Raw genomic sequence first — 19,105 nt, forward strand, 5'->3', positions numbered from 1 at the left:
AATTTCACTGTAGATGCATCAATTATAACAGTTAATGGGAAACAAAGATAATTCTTAGTTATGAACTTGGCATTTGCAATGTGTTTTGTTAAAAGATAAAACCCCAACGAAGTAAAACGCATGTCAGCAGTGCATCATGTCACACACACTATATAAGCACTTTGTTATTGCAAAGGCAATGAGATGAGAACCCTTTATTTGGATAGTTGAGAGGGTCTATTGATAGCTTATAGATGCTCAATGGATGATAGTTATGCTTTATAAACTCACCAGGACCTTACAAATGTATACATTTCAGTTGAGTCACAGGTGACATTCCTCAATAGTTTATGCATCTACAAACAATCTATGGGGACTATCTAAATTAGGTGCAACCCAGTTTTGCAGTAAGCTGTTTCATACCTGGAAGCCTATATTATGGGAGGAGAATGGAACCTTGTATTGTTAAGGCATACAGTAAAGTGTAAAGTGTGCAGTCCTTTCTCATAACCAAACTGCAGCTATCCAAGAAAGTTCTGGGGGCCCTCTGTGAATCCTAAGTGTGATGTTGAGGGTCAGCTGTTTATGTGGTACTGCTTTTTTGCAGGAAATTTTATTTGTCATTGATTAATATGGCAAACATACATCTGCATTCCTCTGACACTTTTAAGGTCTAGGCTTACTGACTTTAAGTAATTTATGAAGTGCATTTGGAAGATGGAAAGTTAAAACGTTCCTAATTTTTTTAAAGTATTATCTTGTGGTCTTGCTCTCCGTAGCATCTGGTTTCCCTTTAGTGGGTGTTAACAATGGGTAGGTTTTACCCCGTCTCCCAAGCCTATTGGCAATGGCCGTGGCAGCAGTGGAGTCCTCAGGGAAAGGAGCTCTAGCTTTAAGTGGTGCAGCATTTTGTACCCGGAAAGAAATGAGCTGCCTGTGGACCTCTGTGACTGCAGTGCCCCTACGCTGGCGCTGGGGAGAGGGGCTGTCCGTCCGGGAGGTGGAGTAACTGCGTGGGGAGGTGCTGAGGCTACGTGGGGAGGAGCATGTGGATGGGGGCTGGGGAACCCAGCCTTGGTGTCCAGTTATAGGAAAGCTGTGAGATATGGTGGATTTGGATTGGAGCATTTGGGACCTTAAATTCATTTTCATGCTTCCCTTTTTGCAGGTCTGGAATCTGAAACATAGAGACACAACATGCTGGTCAGTAAAAGTCCTTGTTTACTTGTTTGTGTTGCTAAATTAGTCAATCTTTTTCACCAACCTTTGTATAGGTAAAGACTTCTGGACACCGGAACCAGTAGGTAACAGTGGAGGTGATATGACAGAGGATCCCTTTGCTGATTTGATGGGACGAGGTATCTTACTTTGTTGATATCCTGCTTCCTTTTTGCCTCTGACCTTCCTGGCAAGCGAGTCATCCGAATTGGGGGTGTCCTCTTCTGAAGCAGTAACAGATGGGCTTCTTGAGGCTCTACAAACATTGTCCCCTGAGGAGGCAGAGGATGAGGCCCCCGAAGCCAGCCTCAGCTGCCTCCTCTCCATCACTAGACGAGCAAGATGGGGTCGCTTTGGCCTCAGCCGTTTTCTGGGCTCACTGAGTGACTGGGATTGCTCCGAGCCAGCATCCTCCTCAGATAGAAGCACAGGGATGGGGATTCGACTGCTTTTATGATGGCCGGTCTGTGTGTTTGATACCTCTGCCAATTGATCACTAGGGCCAATTTCCTGATGCAGCTCATGAGAGCCCTTGGTTTCTTCCTGTGAAGAAGCTGGATGGAATTGTTCCATGACAAGTTGGGAGTTGCTTTGTATTCTGGACACTGACACCTGGACAAGCTCAATCTCAGGGGGCGTCACAATATTGTTGCCCTGTTGTTGAGACATGAACTTACTGTCTGGGGAACTGAGAGATACATTCTGGGTTTCTTGGATTGCCCCTATATCTTCTGTGCTAGACTCGTAGATTTGGATTGCCCCCTCTATTTCTTTAGCTAAACTGGCATCCTCAGACTCTTTTACCATAAGGTTTTCAACCAAAGCCAACTTTTCACTAACTGAAGCATTCATGGCTTCTCTCTCTGCAACATACACCTCAGACTTAATCTCTCTCCCCCCCTCGTTGTCGCTCCCTGGTATGACTTCGTCAGATCTATTGTTTTCGTCTCCCACCTTGCCTTCAGATGCTTTATCCTTTTCATTGATTGGACGATCAGCCCATTCCGATTCATGGTTCCTTTTCTTTTCATCATCCCTTTCAGAAATTGCTTCATTTGACCAGTTCTCCCTACTGTTTTTCTTTTCTCTTTTTGAGATGTCCTTCTGCTCTGCAGATGGCTCCCCAGTGACTTGCGGCAGAAGCTGTTTGGTCTGCAGGGCACCCGAAGAGCACATTACATTTTGGTGGGTGGTTTCTGCAATGTGAATGAAGGTACGTTCCACTTTGGTGAGAGGGCAGGAGTTGCTCGCAGCCACAGCGGCTACTTTGGCAAGGGATGTCAAAGGTTTGGGTTCAGATTTGAGCAATGAAGACAAATTCACAGGCTCCAAGACATCTAGCAGGCTTCCTAACACCTGGACTCTGTCAAACTGAGGTGTGACGGCCACCAGTGTGCCCTGATCCATGTCCAGAGGCAAATTCCCCTCCCCCATTACAACCAAAGATCTCCTAATGTCACCAGGGGAGAAGAGCACCAGGGTTTTGGAGCCCTCCTCCAGCTCAAGGTCTGGCTCACTGGCAGAGACCCGACCCTGGGCACCCTGTGGGGACATGTCAGCTAGAAGGGTGGAAGGAGCCCCTTCATCATCATCCCCTTCTTGGCTGCCTTCGTTGCTCTTGGGGCTATCTTCCCTACTTGACTGTGCTCCAGTTCTTGGGGTGTCCACTTCCTCTGTCTGGACGTCAAGATTGGGTTTCAAGGGCTTTTGGAGAGGCTGAGGAGTGGCATTGGGCATGGTGGACAGGCAAACTAATTCTCGTGAGCAGCCTTTTGTATGGACATTGAGTTTGTACTTCTCTTCACTCTGGTCATCCTCCAAACTGCTACACTGGTGTAGTACTGGAGTACTGGATACCTGAAAGACATGGCACAAAAAAGATTTCCGTTTGGTAATTCTCTCTTCCACGGTAACCAGTGTCAGGAGTAATACTTTTCTATTTGGTATCTTGTTTATCTAATTGACGATACAGACGAAACCTTTGCTAATTGTTTAATTGTGTTTTGGTTGTATGCAAGTCCAGAGGATTGTCAAGTGAAGTTTACATGAATGGATATAAAAGGCACACAAATCCATAGCACGGTAACAAATGTTCTTTTTTTGTTTTAAACTCAACCAAAATGTAGTAATAAGTTTGGCCTTGTATACAGTGCTTTGCCAGATGTATTTACAGCTTAAAGGCAGATTCATAGTACAGTATAACACTGGAAGCTGACAATGATTGAAATGTTGACCTAGCCTATCCAAAATGTACATTTGAAAACAAAGACTTTAAAGACAATTTAATGCCAGGTAAACTATTCAGTTATTGCCAATGTGTTTCCTTTTGAGATTTTGATTGAAAGTGTGAAAGTTTGCTATGGATATATTTCACATTCACCCACATTCAACCCCCACTCATTCTTTGTACTAGAGGGTCAGGGCAGGTTTCATTCCTGTTGGTACAAGGAATCATTAAACTTTTTTCATTCACCAAGCCTTGTTAACTATTACTCAGTCTTTCAACAATTACCTTCAAAAATTACTTTGAACTCTGACCAAGATATTGCAAGACAAGAACTTGCTCAACTATTAACTGCTCCACTCTTAACAGTGTTCAGTATCTTTCATTTATCTCTTTCTCTGCAGGAATCATTATACAGACATGCCACCATAAATTGTGTGGCCATCCACACAGAACCATGAATACAAAATAATGGTGAATGCAAGAAATACTAATGTCATAGTGGCTTCATCTCTTTTTTTAATTGCCAAAACTGAAATTATAAAGCGCTTAACCTGGAATTGTATACAACTTGGGGCCAATACATTCACTGTGTTGGACACTTGGGTGCCTTAATGGTAAGCTTGACTGATGACTTATAACCAACCAGCCACCCAGAAAATAATAAAATGACAGACTATTTTGCTGGTGCAGACAAATGAACTCCACAAAAATGTCCTCTATTAGGGCTATTACAGGTTTTCAAGCATATGCTCATTGTCCTGCACCAGAAAATGTATTTGAACCATTTTAACAATCAATGTAGGAAAACAAAAGACTGATGTTCCAGTCAATAAATGTTTATCAATATTGCAATTGTACTATTACAGTTTAACCACTTCAAATGCCATATCATTACTCCAGGTACATGGCTCTTTGCATGACTTACAATAGCATTTGGAGCTGGTGCAAAGAATGGAGCAGTGGTCCATGGTGGCAACAAGATGGGTGTTCAATGTTCAATATCTAAAGTACTCTATGTCCAATATTGATGATACTAACTTGTCAAGCATTCCTTGTGTAAATCTCACAGATGGGAACAATATATCTCACTACCTTTCTTTTCAGAAATATGACACATGAAGAATCATGGTTGTCAAAGTTGAAGCACAAATGTTTTTGAGTGTTAAAAAAGACATTTCATATGTTCTTTTTGAATGAACTAGTGTTTGCCGAGAAGTAAAACGTGGGTTACGTAACAATATTTTTACATTATTTCATCATAAATATGATCGAAACAAATATATTTTGTTGAACTTAGATATAACAGTTTTCACAAACAATTGTGATTTGTATTTCTTCATTTGCATGTGATGTGCATGCACATCAAAATGTTGGGTTACAGAAACAGCCAGCAATGTAGAAGAAGTTGTTACCTAACTAATGTCCAATGTGTTGGATTTATGAGAGGCAAAAATTGATAAAGTAACCCTAGTTATCACCAAGGTAACATGACTATACCTAAATAAATTATAGTTTAGTAGATTCCAAAGAGAATATTGAGTAACAATCCTGTAAGAACATATTTAAATCATGATTCAGGAGAACCTTTCAATTCCAATTTAACAGATGAGAGATCACCCTAAAAATATATATTTATATCTATATTCAATAAATAAATATTAAAGATGTATTATCTTTCAATGCTGCCAATGTAATACCAGAATAACAGCAAATACGGGTACTGAACACACATTGGCCGGGTTTCCAGATTCGTTAAGAAGCTCTTAACGCTAAGAGCTTCTTAAGAGCGTTCGAAGAGCGCTCTAGAACGCTCTTAAAACGCTCTTAAGAAGCTCTTTGCGTTAAGAGCTTCTTAACGAATCTGGGAAACCCGGCCATTTATGTTATCTTTTATGACAAAGTTATTAGCTAAATTATTTTTGATGACAGTGCACTGATGGGGGTTCTTTCTAATTGTACTCGGTAAACAGGGCCATAAAGGTTCAAGGGAAAACTGTGAGTGAAAAATCACAGATTAATAAATGATTATTGCTGGTAATATTAAGATATGTACTGTATATCATGAAAGTAAGACCCTTCAAATATAGTGATTATTCTTTGACTAGCTGATGAACATTAAGCAGGCTAAGATAAAACAGCCTTAATTCACAATAATAGCCTATTAATCGACTGACTACTGACATTTCTATCATCTCCAGCTATGTGGCACATTAATAATGTCCAAGTAGCATTCATAATAGTAATCTCTTAATATAAACTCAAAAGATCATAATTTGATACAAACTAAGTAAATGCATAGGATTTAATGTGGTACGTTTTGTCACCAGGTAACAAAAATGTGAGTTTGCATAAATCTGAATAAATATGTAAATTGTGTTCACATCACAAACATGTTTGCTAATCAATACATTGTTTAAGAGCAACAGTACATGTATTTTGAAAGTGATTTCAAGCTATCCTTCAATAAATGGAAACAATTTTCCCGGAATTTCACTGTACTGTATATCTATTAACAAGGGACTTCACTCTACTTTTATTTCCTCATTAAATCTGGAAAACTAAACTAAAAATAAAGTACAACTACCACGTCAGCCCAACCTATCTGAGCTTTGTTGTTCCTCACGTTTAACCTTCAGAGAATAGTTCAGATCCAGGGAAAAATCTAACATATTTAACAACCCTAAAACCATGTCATGGTAGTTGCTGTGAGGAAGTCTATGGAATCTTTTGGACAGGGGCGTAGGTTTGCTTTCAAATGTGGGTGGGACAGCTTTTTCAATAACTGATGATGCAGCCGTTAAATATAATATTCTCAATAAAAAGTGGGGTGGACAGATTCGCCATGTATAATGAAACCTATACCCCTGGTTTGTAACCTTGTCCAATCTGTAGATGGCTGCTACCCAGTGCAGAAACTGTCTGCCTCCTTCTGAACACCACCCTCTTCTCTGGCCTGCCTTCTTTGACCACAATGTCATACCCAGACCAACCATGTCTGACTCTGTAGATAAAACTGATATACAGTACATATAATATACAAGATTTAGGTATTGTGTGAGGTGTTAGGGTCAGGATATTTCCAACTGCTACTACAGTTCTCAGATGTACCACAAGGCTTGTAGCGCGTCAATCTAAACATGCAAGCACCCCGCCCCCACTATGCATCCCTCTTGGCTCCATACCAAATTCCACTTCACCTTCAAAGGACTTGTCCTCACATACAGTAGTCCCGATGGACGGTTTCTGCCACTCTGACAACAGGCTGTTTCTGACTCATGTGGGGAAAGAAACCTTGGGTGCAATCCTAACTCTCTGCCTTCTTTTCGCAACTCAGATTCAAAACACATTCCTTAAACATGTCTTAAATAGAGGTTTCATTTGACTGTCTTACTTCATTTTTGTATGGCGGCCTAAAATATGGGAAAGGTGCTTCAAATGAAATGTATTGTGTTGTATTATGGTTCAAGTAGTGTCAGATGGACAATAAACATATTTCTTGATCATCTAAGTCTTAGAACTCCCATTACAAAGGTTACATGTCAAGTAAACACGTGAGCTAAAAAGTCGAATTTTGCCTTGGTCAGCTTTTCATTTTCTATTGAAGAAAAATGATTTACATTCAAAAAATAACATGGGATTGAGGACAGTGATAGCAGAGATTGTGTGTTAATGGTGGTTATGGTGGGCAGTTTTAGAGTTTGACATGGCAATAGTGAAACCAAGAAAAAATCTGCCTTTCATCCACACACAACACATACTGTACACTCACTCACAGGTACAAACACTGTCACTCACATACACTATTCCTGAAGCAAAGTAAAGCATCTGCAGGTATAGGAATGCCAGAGTAGATTTAGACAAAGCATGTAATCACATCCTACATCTACGGCTCACGCAGCTACACACATTTAAAAAAATGTAATTTAAAAAGTGTACAGTGTTGAGTATAGAGTCTCTTCCAGTTCAGACCTTTATATTAGGATTGTTCATTCACTCTCTGTCAAACGGTCGTGCTTTGTCTCTCTCCCTCTAAATCCACAGAAGCCAGTGAGTCATATGACATGGTGTCAGCCATTTTAGGTGCTTAGAGCTTTGGGTATCAGGTGACTTGAGGTGCTTCCCTGGAGAAGAGGGTGAAACCCAATCTAACAATCCCGGGCCCGTTGGCTCTTCGGGACAAGGTGACGGCTCAGGTTTATTGCAACAGAAAGCCAAATATACGTTTTCCTTTGTATCATTCCCTTTAGTTACCCTTTAGTTAAAGCCAGGGGTGAGGGTTTGTGAAGGGAATAGAGGAGGTTGACGTTTGGGAGAAACAGCAGCCAGATGTGTCTATTCGATCACGTCTTATTCATGAGTTTGGCTAGCATCTGTTGGATCTGGACACGGGAGATGCCGGGCAACAGGGGCATATGGCGGCGCGAGGGTAGACGGGCGGGGCTGCTCTCTGCTGAGCGGCTGCGCTGGATCAAAGCACCGGCCTCAGCGCTGCCGTGGGGATACTGCTCCGTCTCCAGTGTCGAGGAGGAGAACACATACGACGCCAATCTCCGCAATTGGTTGGGCCTCGGGTAAGAGTGTTGGTGTTGGTGGTGGTGGTGGTGGGGGTGGGGCCTGTCCTCCTCCAACTGAAAAAGACCAATAAAATTGGAGGAGAAAGGGATCAGGCGGGGGGCCATGACTCTTGCTTAAAAAAATATATTCTAGCGCATTTAAATGTTTTTGTATGCATCTCGCAGCCGCCCTTTCCCCTCCCTGTACACACATAGCAGAAATATGGACCTATTTCTCAGTCTTTTAGGGGATAGGAGATATTTTCCTGTGCAATATGAAAAATATTTCTCTGAGGGAAAGTTAAATTGGTTGTAGTAAGGAAACTCCAAGGCAATCGTGATTTTGAGCGGAGAGAGACGAGAGACACATTACTAATTGTTTTTAAGGTGGAATTGAGATCTAAACCTCTTTGCATAACTAGATGCTCAATTTGACTAACCTCAGCAAACGAAAGAAGCCACAGTCAATATTTGCTCAAATAGTGCTCAATGATGGAACCTTTCAGACCCATGATAGAACATGATTACCATATTGATGAAGTTGACCATGGACTGTTTAAAATGAAAACGCCAACAAGACAAATGAATGAAAGTTGTATGATCTGAAAATTGTGCTTTGTTGGATGAACTGAAGTCGGTAGTTGGATGAATTCATGTCATAATAATTAGATAAATGAGTGGATAGATGAGTGGAATGATATGGGTGGGGTTGTTATATCGGTTGAAATTATGTGATTACACATGTCAAGTACAGTATGATAATTATTATACAGGTGAAGTACTGTGTATTTACAGCATGCTTCTCAATGCTTTTTAAGTGGGTTTACTAGGAGGCATAGGAAGGCAAATATGTACTGTCACTGAACACTGACACTCCTGGACTCAAATACATACAAAATACAGATTTGTAAGTGAAATTGTTAATGTCCATTGATTCTCAGCACTTGAAATTGAATGTCACAGTAGAGCACAACCTGAGAATCGTCACAATCTACATGTTACATTTCTCAACCTTTTCACAACTGATTTTCAGGGACATTCTCCATGTATTTTAGGAATGTCACGTGTCTACTTCACAGAGATACTATAATCCTGTGGTCAGAATCAGATATTTAAATGAGCATTTTTACGGGAATTAATCTATTGATCTCTCTTTTGATACAGTAAGACAGTAAAAAAGGATTTAGAAAGGGGTTGACTTCAAGTCCAATCATCACTACCCCTGGATATTAGTTAAAACATTTTAATGTGATCTTACCTGCCCATGGGGTCTAAAAGGTTCTGACTCCCGTCTCTGGGCCCGATTCTCTTGTTGCCTTCGCACTGATTCACTCTCCTCGTGTAGTGCCCCAGTGCCTCTAGAAGCCCCGCGGTCTGCGTGTGTCTTAGGCCGCACCACCACCTCCCCTGCTCCGGCACTTCCCCGTAACCGCCTGCGCTCATCCTGCTCCTCCAGAGGGCGCAGCTCCTCCGGTTCCTCGTCTGTGGTGCCCGAGGTGGTGGGCTCCGCCCCAGGGTGGAAGTCCCTCAGCTCCGTCTCCTTGTCGATCATCACCCACTCCTTGCTGTCAAAGTCCTCCTCCTCAGCCAGAGGCACAGAACGAATGAAGGCGTTGCTGCAGGCCTCGGGATCACCCGCGGAAGCGGCGGAGACCTCCTGCCTACCGTCTGCCTGCCTGTTACCTCCCCCTGCATCGAGGGACAGCATCTGGGCCGGCTGGGAGGAGTACACATGGCGGGATGGGGACCCCAGGATGTCCATCCGGGACCTATAGTTAATACAAATAAACGGAACTGAATTGATGTATTTAACAACTGCGGAATTCGTGTCAGATTAAGCTTGCAACGTCCAAATGGTTTACTGGACGCGCGTCATATTGTAGGCCATGTCGTAAATGTAACACAAAGTATCTCAACAAGAACACATTTACAATGCAAATTTTATATATTTGTCAAATGTCAAATGTTCTTGTTGTATTCTCCCACCGCCTGTCATAGACATCTGGCCTTCCATCAGCAGCAGATAAGCGGTCGGATTCCGGGCTGTTGACCCTTCGGTACATGAGGACACGGGCCTGAGCTCCGGGAGAGTCTGGTGGGTCTCCTACTGGGGATACATGACACGCTGCCTTGGCTGGCTCCTCCTCGGCAGTCAACTGTGTCTGGGGAACCAAATGGTTCCAACCCCCCCCCCAGAACAATTTTTTTACTTAATCATTTGAAATGTAATTTATGATCCAAAAAGCATTGGACGTTGATAAAGATGATGAAGAAACAAATAGGTATATTGAGAACTTTTAAGAAAAAAGTCAACTTCTTCTCCACCAAATAAATAAACCATCTATAGACTATATGAACACGTTTGACAGTTAGACAGTAAATAGGGACATTAATACGCTCAACATTCTTTTGTTTTTCTACCGTATACATAAACTTACATTAAAGCAAAAACTAATGATGAACAGGCATACAACATGTAGCCAATGGCAATGTTAGAGCCAATCCCTTTACTTTACCTTGCTGATGCTGATCCTGAGTTTGTTGCGGTTGAAGTCTGTATCCTCCCAGGCCTCGCCCTCTGCCTGAACCCGGGTCCCATCTCGGGACCTACTGGGAACAGGTGGAGCATTTTCTTGGTTGCTCAGGTGCTCATCCTGCAGTACATCGCCAGTGGAGTCTCTTGGCATCTCACCAGGAACAGGACATACATTCAACACGCTGAGAAAAATAAATGTATTAACTGACAAGGGCAGTACATGGATTATACCTTCCTGTATAATGGGCGGATCGTAAAATGGATCAATAGCCCTAAAGATGTTTCATATATTCTTCTGTTTTGCCTCTGATGAGCAAACACAACAAGGCTTCACAAAGTTAAATTTATTACGTAATTGAATAGATTGAAGATGTGTAATGGTTAAAGAATGTGTTGTACAGTAAAGGTCCTGATATCTGACCCTTAAAACAAGGTGAGAATAGTAGATATTCAAATGACTGTGTGCTACACAGGGTTGGGGTTTGAGCATAGGTAACTTAAGGTTAGTACATTCATTCATTTGTTGACAGCAACAAACTACATGGAAAGTACTGAATAAATAAGGTACATTTCCGAGTAATAAATGATCATAAAGCAATCTTAGTTCTGATTCATTTGAATGTGGCCCCTGCTGGCTTGCCTAATGGGGATGTTGGCAGAATGTCTCAAAGTTACTGAACAACATCTTACCCCTCCATGGCGGCGTTCTGACGGCGCTCTGTTGTGTTTTGTTGAGGGGGAGTTGCCAGTCCTGCATCAGTTCCCCCTTTCTCCCAGTCAAACGCCTCATTCTCTGTGATACTGCGCTCTTTCATACTGTTCTCAATCACTGACATGAGCAACTGCATAGAGAACCATGAATAGAAGGATTTCAAAAACACAGATAATAGAATTCATACTCCTCTGATTCATAGAATATTGATTTCAATGAACAAAAACTGATAATCAAATACTTGTTTATTTCTTATGTTAACATTTTAAATTGATATACTAAGTCAAATGTTTACAAATTTAATTTTATGGCACACTGTCATGGTCAAAAACTAAAAATTGCAAGAGGAGTGCATTGTAATAGAAGTTGGCTGTACCTGGTAATCTGGCTTGGTTAAATAGTCAAGGCCTGATACATGTTCAAGAAAGCAATAAAACTCTGAAGGCATGTGTCTGAGCAGCATTCTGTGGTCGTAACGCTCCTTAATTTGGCCCACTTGTTCCTGTCAAAACATGACATAGCCTGGTTTGTATCTGGGAATAGACCTTAACACCTAAAGGGGTCATTGACTGCAAAACAGAGTTTATCTTGTCATAGTTGAATAACGACAGTTTGGTGGGTAAAATGGACAGACAGTGAACCTCAAACACCTCTTTCCTATGCAAATCTCACAATTTGAAAATGCCGCTGTAAAACATGTGATTTCCAAAAAGCCACCGAATAAACAACAGATCGGTGGCTCCACCTTTTTTGGCTCTGGTCTTTGTCACGCCCCAAAATTGACATACACATCCGACCGTATACTCATCTCAACCGCAAGCTGTAAGTATGATTTTGTCGCTTACAGTTATTAGCAATGCTAACGTATCCTGTATCTAGCATAGGTAGAATGTGTGATAATTTAGTTTATTGGCAATGGGGCTAACATGATTTCATTTTTCTGACTGTGTTTAATTTTAATAAATAACCTGTGTTGTCATATAAATCTACAATTCACGATGCATGTTTGGCTATATTGTGTCTTTGCTCCGCAGCTTCGCTTGTTGTAAACCAACCAATCAGCGCACAGCTCATCTAAATATTCATGAGCATACCATAAAAGGGAGAGAACCTCTCATTTCATTCTAGAGCTATTTCACAGGGTTGCATTAGGGCACATAGAACAGCACCCGGGCCATTTTCAGCCCAACCAATGTTACATACCCTATTCGGAGACCTTAAGGAACAGTGTGAAATATATTTATTATATATATAAAAAATCAGTCAATGACCCCTTTAACTGTCAAACAGTAGTCATACAGACAAACAAGAGAGCTCACCTTATCTTTGATTTTTCGCCATGGTAACTGACCCACTGCAAATTCTACCAACATGTAAAACAGTGACCACAGATCATCATGCCGTCCCATTTCCTGCAAAAAGTACATTTTTTTAAAGGACATTTAAAAAAAATGTTTATACAGTTCAGAAGGAAGTAGCCTACTTTCTTTTTCCTCAATCGTGAAAATGTGCTTGCACCAACCAGACATTACAGAAACTTTGTGCATGATACTTATTTGAGACTTATAAAAATACGATCTTATTGCAAGTAAATGAAAAATCCATTATAGGCTACTGTGTATACCTACATGTAACATTTAATAAAAATGTGTGGATTACATCCGATGAAACTACACCTACTTTGTTTTTATGTGCATTTACTGATGCATAACGAACAGTTCCTCGGAATCCAGCCACACTTCTAGGCTGCAAGAAAAAACTATTTTTAGCATAATGTCAAAACAGTTGTCCTGTATTTTCGTTAGGAAAGAATCCATCTAAATAAACATTTAAGTGAAATGTAAAACATGCTACAAACGTAAAATCAAATTTGACATGGGTGGGGAAATATATCTCAGGCAGGGCATTGCACAAATAAGGGAAAAGGATAAGAGCTAGTACTGAATATTTAGTACATTTTGCTCTGTGGTCAGTGTAGGTTTGCAAGGCCCCATGAGCATCAGAGATATAAGTTATAAAAATAATGGTACAATATATCAAACTACATCAAAATCCATAATGTTGCGTTCAGTTCTTGCATTCATCTTTAACTTTTTTATTTTTTATAATTTAGTAACCATTAAAAACAAAAAGCCAAACATAATTCACATAGGTACAGTTTGTATGTGGTGTGGGATGTATATAGTTGCATATATTTTGTGAAGCTGAATCTGCAGTGGTGTTCAGGCACCTGACAGATAGGGCCACAAGCATGCAGGAAGTATGCAGTCACATGTATGTGCATCAAACTGAAAGGGTCAAAAAGGAAGAGCATGACTGCAAAATAGAAACAGAAATATAAGAGAACAGATGCAGTTTATCATGTGGCAGCATGAACATTTCCAGAAACAAATCAAATTTGTAATGAACAGAAATGAGCATTAAAATGGAAATGATGTGGCATATCTTTATAGGTTCAAATAAGTCTGACAGATACAGCTAAAGACAAACTTAGAAATCTTTGTTTGCGATTGTCACCTACCGGTCGAACCTCTCCTGAAGTATTGGTGTACTGGCGTGCAAGCCCGAAGTCTAACATATAACACTTTCTGTATGTCGAGGGAAGTCGACCCATGGCAAAGTTTGACTGAGAAAATATTACAGATAAAACCAGGTAAATTATCCTAAAAGAAAGATACCTAAATGTAGACTTTTGTTGCATGTTTCAAAAGTTTTACTCTTTAGCTATGTGTATTGTGTTAAGTGGAACGAAGAGACCAAATAATTGTTGTCACAAACGCTACTTGATTTAAAACCAACATTAAGTGGAAAACATCGAGAGTGTTTGTGTTGCACAGTATAGGCCCCAAGAGTAACAGCAAGCAGGCATGGAGAGAAACACTCACAGGTTTAATGTCTCTATGCAGGAAGCCTACAGAGTGGATGGCCTCTATGGATTCCAGTATCTGCTTGCCCAGACGTAACGTAGTGCTCATGGTGAATGTCCCACGAGGCTGACTACGTCTTAGGTCAGCCAAGTTCCTTCCCTGTCAGAGGAGAAGACAAGGAGGGTGGGAGAGGAATTAGAATGATGTCATACTCTGTACATATATTGTTTCATTTATTATTTCGCAAATAGTTTGGATTACCTGAAGTTGCATGACTACATAGTTGAACTTCTCATTCCTCCCACATCCAATAAATTTACAAACGTGATTTTTACCTAGGAGAATGCAAGAAAATGGTAAGAAAGTTGTATTTTATTCTAATGGTTGACTTCCATCCGTGACAGATAGATATAGCTTACTTTACACTTCCCTGTTTCTTCTTGGTCAGGATATTGTTTATCATTGATTCATGGTGTCCTTACTAAACTCCTCTCCCAGTTAGCTGTTCTTACCTTGCAGTTTCTTCAGGACAGCAACTTCCATTTTGAGGACCTGTTTGGGTTGCTGGGCTGATTCCACCTTAAGGGCCACATTCTCTCGTGTCAGCAGGTCCAATGCCTCGTATATCTCCCCAAAACCTCCCCCTCCTATTTTCTTGAGCTGATTATGTCAAAATGAGATAAATGAAGAGATTGACAAACAGAGAAGATAAACACTTTCTTGCTGTTTGCACCTCATTGGTGGTTCTGTTACAAACCCACTCCATTACAGAATGTATCTACCAAAGTCCCACTTTGATGCCAAACTCACTCACCACTTTCCATCGGTCCTTCACCATGCAGTTTGGGGGCAGGATATCCACCTGCTCTCCTGCTCCGTTCATGTTCTCGTCAGCTTGGACACCAGGCCCCACACACTGCATTGGCCTGCCAAGTGAAGGCGCAACAGCTCCAAACTTGAATCAGCTATTCATCTAAATGGAAGAAAACATGGACACTGGTGTTCCTGTATATAATACCTCATGTTACTGTAGGTTATAGTCTGTGTGTGTCTACGGTTCTGTTTTCTGATACTGTATATTCAGTTGTGCTCATAGCATAGTCCCTGATTTCATAAATTCCTTACCGCCAAAGTACCCTGCATGCTTCCCATGTCTTATTATACTAATAATAAGACATGTAGACTAATATAGATGTAGACTAATATAGATTTTGCTGATCTATGGCCCACCTTGTTTGATGACAATGAACTGAAACAACAAAGGTCAAACACATTTAGTATATTCTGTGAAACTTGAGGTGTATTTAATTAATATAAGCAGCTTATGGGTCAAATAAACCAACATTGTGATAGTTCGATCCATCTGACATCAGGCATATTTAATCTTAACACAATCTATGATAATTTACAGAAAACCTGTTTAAATACACAAAGATCTTTGTGATCATGCTCAAAGGTTAAGCATGTGTATCACTATGGCCTCAGCGCATGTCCTGCATGTTTTCCCCTCTCTCTCCCTGCTTTCCTATCTCTCTCACTGCAATTGCCTCCATACATTAAGCCGCAAAAGGCAAAATAAATAAAAAGACTATTAAAAAGTACATACATGGATTTTCATAACTCCATTCAAGTTACTGAACACCATTCAAGCCATTCTCCAAGTGATTGGCAGGTTAAAAAAAGTTAATTGACATGTACAGCCTGCATTAGATGCCAAAAGCCTGTGTATTTGTGTGTACAGGTGTATGGCGTATAGGCCTTTCCACTTCCAAGAAAAGCGATTTACAGTATTCCCAACACTGAGAAGACAATTTCACATAAAATAAAAAGAAGAAAAGAAAGAAAGAAAAAAGTCACAGCATAGGCAATACCCACCTGCCAAGACACCCTGCATCACTGCTGCCAAGACACCCTGCATCACTGCTGCCAAGACACCCTGCATCACTGCTACCAAGACACCCTGCATCACTGCTGCCAAGACACCCTGCATCACTGCTACCAAGACGCCCTGCATCACTGCTGCCAAGACACCCTGCATCACTGCTGCCAAGACACCCTGCATCACTGCTGCCAAGACACCCTGCATCACTGCTACCAAGACGCCCTGCATCATTGCTGCCAAGACACCCTGCATCACTGCTGCCAAGACACCCTGCATCACTGCTGCCAAGACACTCTGCATCACTGCTGCCAAGACACCCTGCATCACTGCTGCCAAGACACCCTGCATCACTGCTGCCAAGACACCCTGCATCACTGCTGCCAAGACACCCTGCATCACTGCTGCCAAGACACCCTGCATCACTGCTGCCAAGACACCCTGCATCACTGCTACCAAGACGCCCTGCATCACTGCTGCCAAGACACCCTGCATCACTGCTGCCAAGACACCCTGCATCACTGCTGCCAAGACACCCTGCATCACTGCTACCAAGACACCCTGCATCACTGCTGCCAAGACACCCTGCATCACTGCTGCCAAGACACCCTGCATCACTGCTGCCAAGACACCCTGCATCACTGCTGCCAAGACACCCTGCATCACTGCTGCCAAGACACCCTGCATCACTGCTGCCAAGACACCCTGCATCACTGCTGCCAAGACACCCTGCATCACTGCTGCCAAGACACCCTGCATCACTGCTACCAAGAAGCCCTGCATCACTGCTGCCAAGACACCCTGCATCACTGCTGCCAAGACACCCTGCATCACTGCTGCCAAGACACCCTGCATCACTGCTGCCAAGACACCCTGCATCACTGCTACCAAGACGCCCTGCATCACTGCTGCCAAGACACCCTGCATCACTGCTGCCAAGACACCCTGCATCACTGCTGACAAGCCCCATTACTGGATTCCATGAATATGACCATATAACCATGAAGAGCAAACATTTTGCCATTAAATTTTAGTCTGAGGATTGCGAGGTATCACCTGCAAGACCATCAGAAATACCAACACACAGCAAGGTGGGTAAAACATGATTTTTTCTTCAATATAAAACATGGATGGAGACTGCAGATTATCAATGTACTACCAGGAAATCATTTCAAAATATTGTCTTAAAGGCAACTCTAATTTTCAATCCTATTTTCAATTTACTTCCCATATCCTATGAAGTGTTGAATATTTTTTGTTTTTTTAAACTAACTCCCATATGGTCACTAAAGACAAATAAGGAACTAAGGTTTCTCCATAAACTAACAAAACAAAAGGGGTTTGCAATAAGTCCTGAAAGACAACCATGGTTGTGTCCACTGACAGTTGCTTGCAACTCAAATCGGTCTAAACACCACAGGGTGCCCACTAAATGTGTCTAAAAAACAAGAAACAAAAAGAAAACAAGGCAACATGTGACTGGGATTAGGAAAAGTTTAGAGCAACAAATTGTGGAACACATTCAGTGAAACTTTGTCCTGGGAGATAACATGAGTTCCCTCTCCGTTTGTCTGTGAATCACATCCTGAGTAATGAGGTATCTCGTTAAGAAGTGCAACACCTTAGAAAGTAAAGTCACCAATTGCGAAATGGGAAGAAAAAAACTCATGCTTGTCACAACCATGTAAAGTAAACATTCGCATCTCCACTAGGTATTAGTTGTAGTATCTTAATTTTAAGCACTGAATTATAGCTTTTCAGTGAGATCATGTGAACCATCACCGCATTAACGTAGGCTACTATGACATTCAGCAGGTGCAACAATGTGGCGAACTGAGTTTAAAGCAATGTAGGCTTTTATTCTAAATTGTTGAAATATTTTATAAATCAGAATGGTCAAAATAGAGAATAGGCTGGCCTTCTGTATTTAATCTCATCGCAACTTTAACTGGTCTCTGTGCAAGCGCTCATTCTCCTCCTATCTTGCATTTTCTCCGCACTGCAGTTTCAGCATCCCCTGAACATGAGCACACTCCCAGCTACAAAAACGCACAGGGCACTGCGCTGACGGGAGATTAATCTTTAACATGCCTTCTGATCGGTAAAATTGTGTAATGGACAGGTGAATTGATATCCTATATACTATACACAGGCTATTGGGGTTTAACAATCGAATTAACAAGGAAACATTCCACTGCATGGGAAGGGCGCGTGTGGCATATTGGGTAGTGTCCTTTTCGTTCATACAAGTCAATGCAGAATGATGCTCCTATAAGGTTACAAGCACTACACTTGAGCAGTACTGACGTTAATCGGCACAATAATTTAGTTTTACATTTTAATCATTCCTGTATGGGATACCACCAGTAGTCATGATGTAAACTATCATGACATGCTATTCTACTGTCGTGATTAGATATTAATAACCATGTCCATTCCAAATATTGTCCTATCATGTCAATAAAGAGCATAGCAGGGGCGTCTGCTTCTTCAAGTTATACTAGGCTATTTTTACCATCATTCGTGAATATTGCATAAAGTTGGCCGTATTATGAACTGATGCTAATATCAAGTGGAGTTGTAATTCACACCTGTTCTGTTTGCGTTGTTGTTGGATCTCAAGTGTCGGAGGCCTTTGAGAGGTGCATCAATCCTTTTGAGAGACCGTGGCATTTCTTGTCGAGTGTCGTTGCACCATTCTCCATCCTCCCCGTTATCCGCCTGCATTCTGATTCAGCATCATACGGATACTCCCAAAATGCATCGCGGTCCTGCGTGACTGGGTGCTTGCGTACCTACGTGAGTGACGCAAATGGTGTGGTGCCTGTATATCAATGACCATGCAGAAAGAGAATACAATTTTTGACAGTGTCATTGTTTTGCTGTTTTGAGTGTAATTTGTGCATCACGTGCACAAGAGGCTGACTGAATGGAACTACTTTGCAAGTCTTTATCAAATTGAGAACCAGACACCCGGCCTAAAAGCAATAAATAATGTCAGTGTAGCCTACAACATACAACTTTTTGCTTGTCCAGGCAATCCGTTTCGTTTACATACGATCGTTATTGTTACATAGAGTGCATCTAGTGAGACTCACCACATAAACCTAGACTATTTTATTGTTTGTGACATG

At 41.4% G+C, this 19,105-nt stretch overlaps 1 protein-coding gene across 1 annotated transcript; it reads right to left on the reverse strand.

The window, feature by feature from the left end:
- Nucleotides 1-732: 732 nt before the first annotated feature.
- Nucleotides 733-18,688, reverse strand: LOC124473729 (tau-tubulin kinase 1-like). Its single transcript, XM_047029379.1, has 16 exons — nt 18,563-18,688; nt 14,907-15,065; nt 14,605-14,752; nt 14,354-14,427; nt 14,111-14,251; nt 13,747-13,851; nt 12,906-12,971; nt 12,545-12,637; nt 11,602-11,727; nt 11,204-11,355; nt 10,494-10,695; nt 9,964-10,139; nt 9,236-9,746; nt 7,769-8,052; nt 1,244-3,133; nt 733-1,156 (listed from the first exon to the last, which is right to left on the reverse strand). The coding sequence occupies exons 2-16, from the start codon at nt 15,012-15,014 to the stop codon at nt 733-735; spliced, it is 4,500 nt and encodes a 1,499-aa protein (XP_046885335.1). The 5' UTR covers nt 15,015-15,065; nt 18,563-18,688.
- Between the last annotated feature and the right edge of the window lie 417 nt (nt 18,689-19,105).

This window comes from Hypomesus transpacificus, chromosome 11 (genome assembly GCF_021917145.1).
Source record: "Hypomesus transpacificus isolate Combined female chromosome 11, fHypTra1, whole genome shotgun sequence".
NCBI classification, from domain to species: domain Eukaryota; kingdom Metazoa; phylum Chordata; class Actinopteri; order Osmeriformes; family Osmeridae; genus Hypomesus; species Hypomesus transpacificus.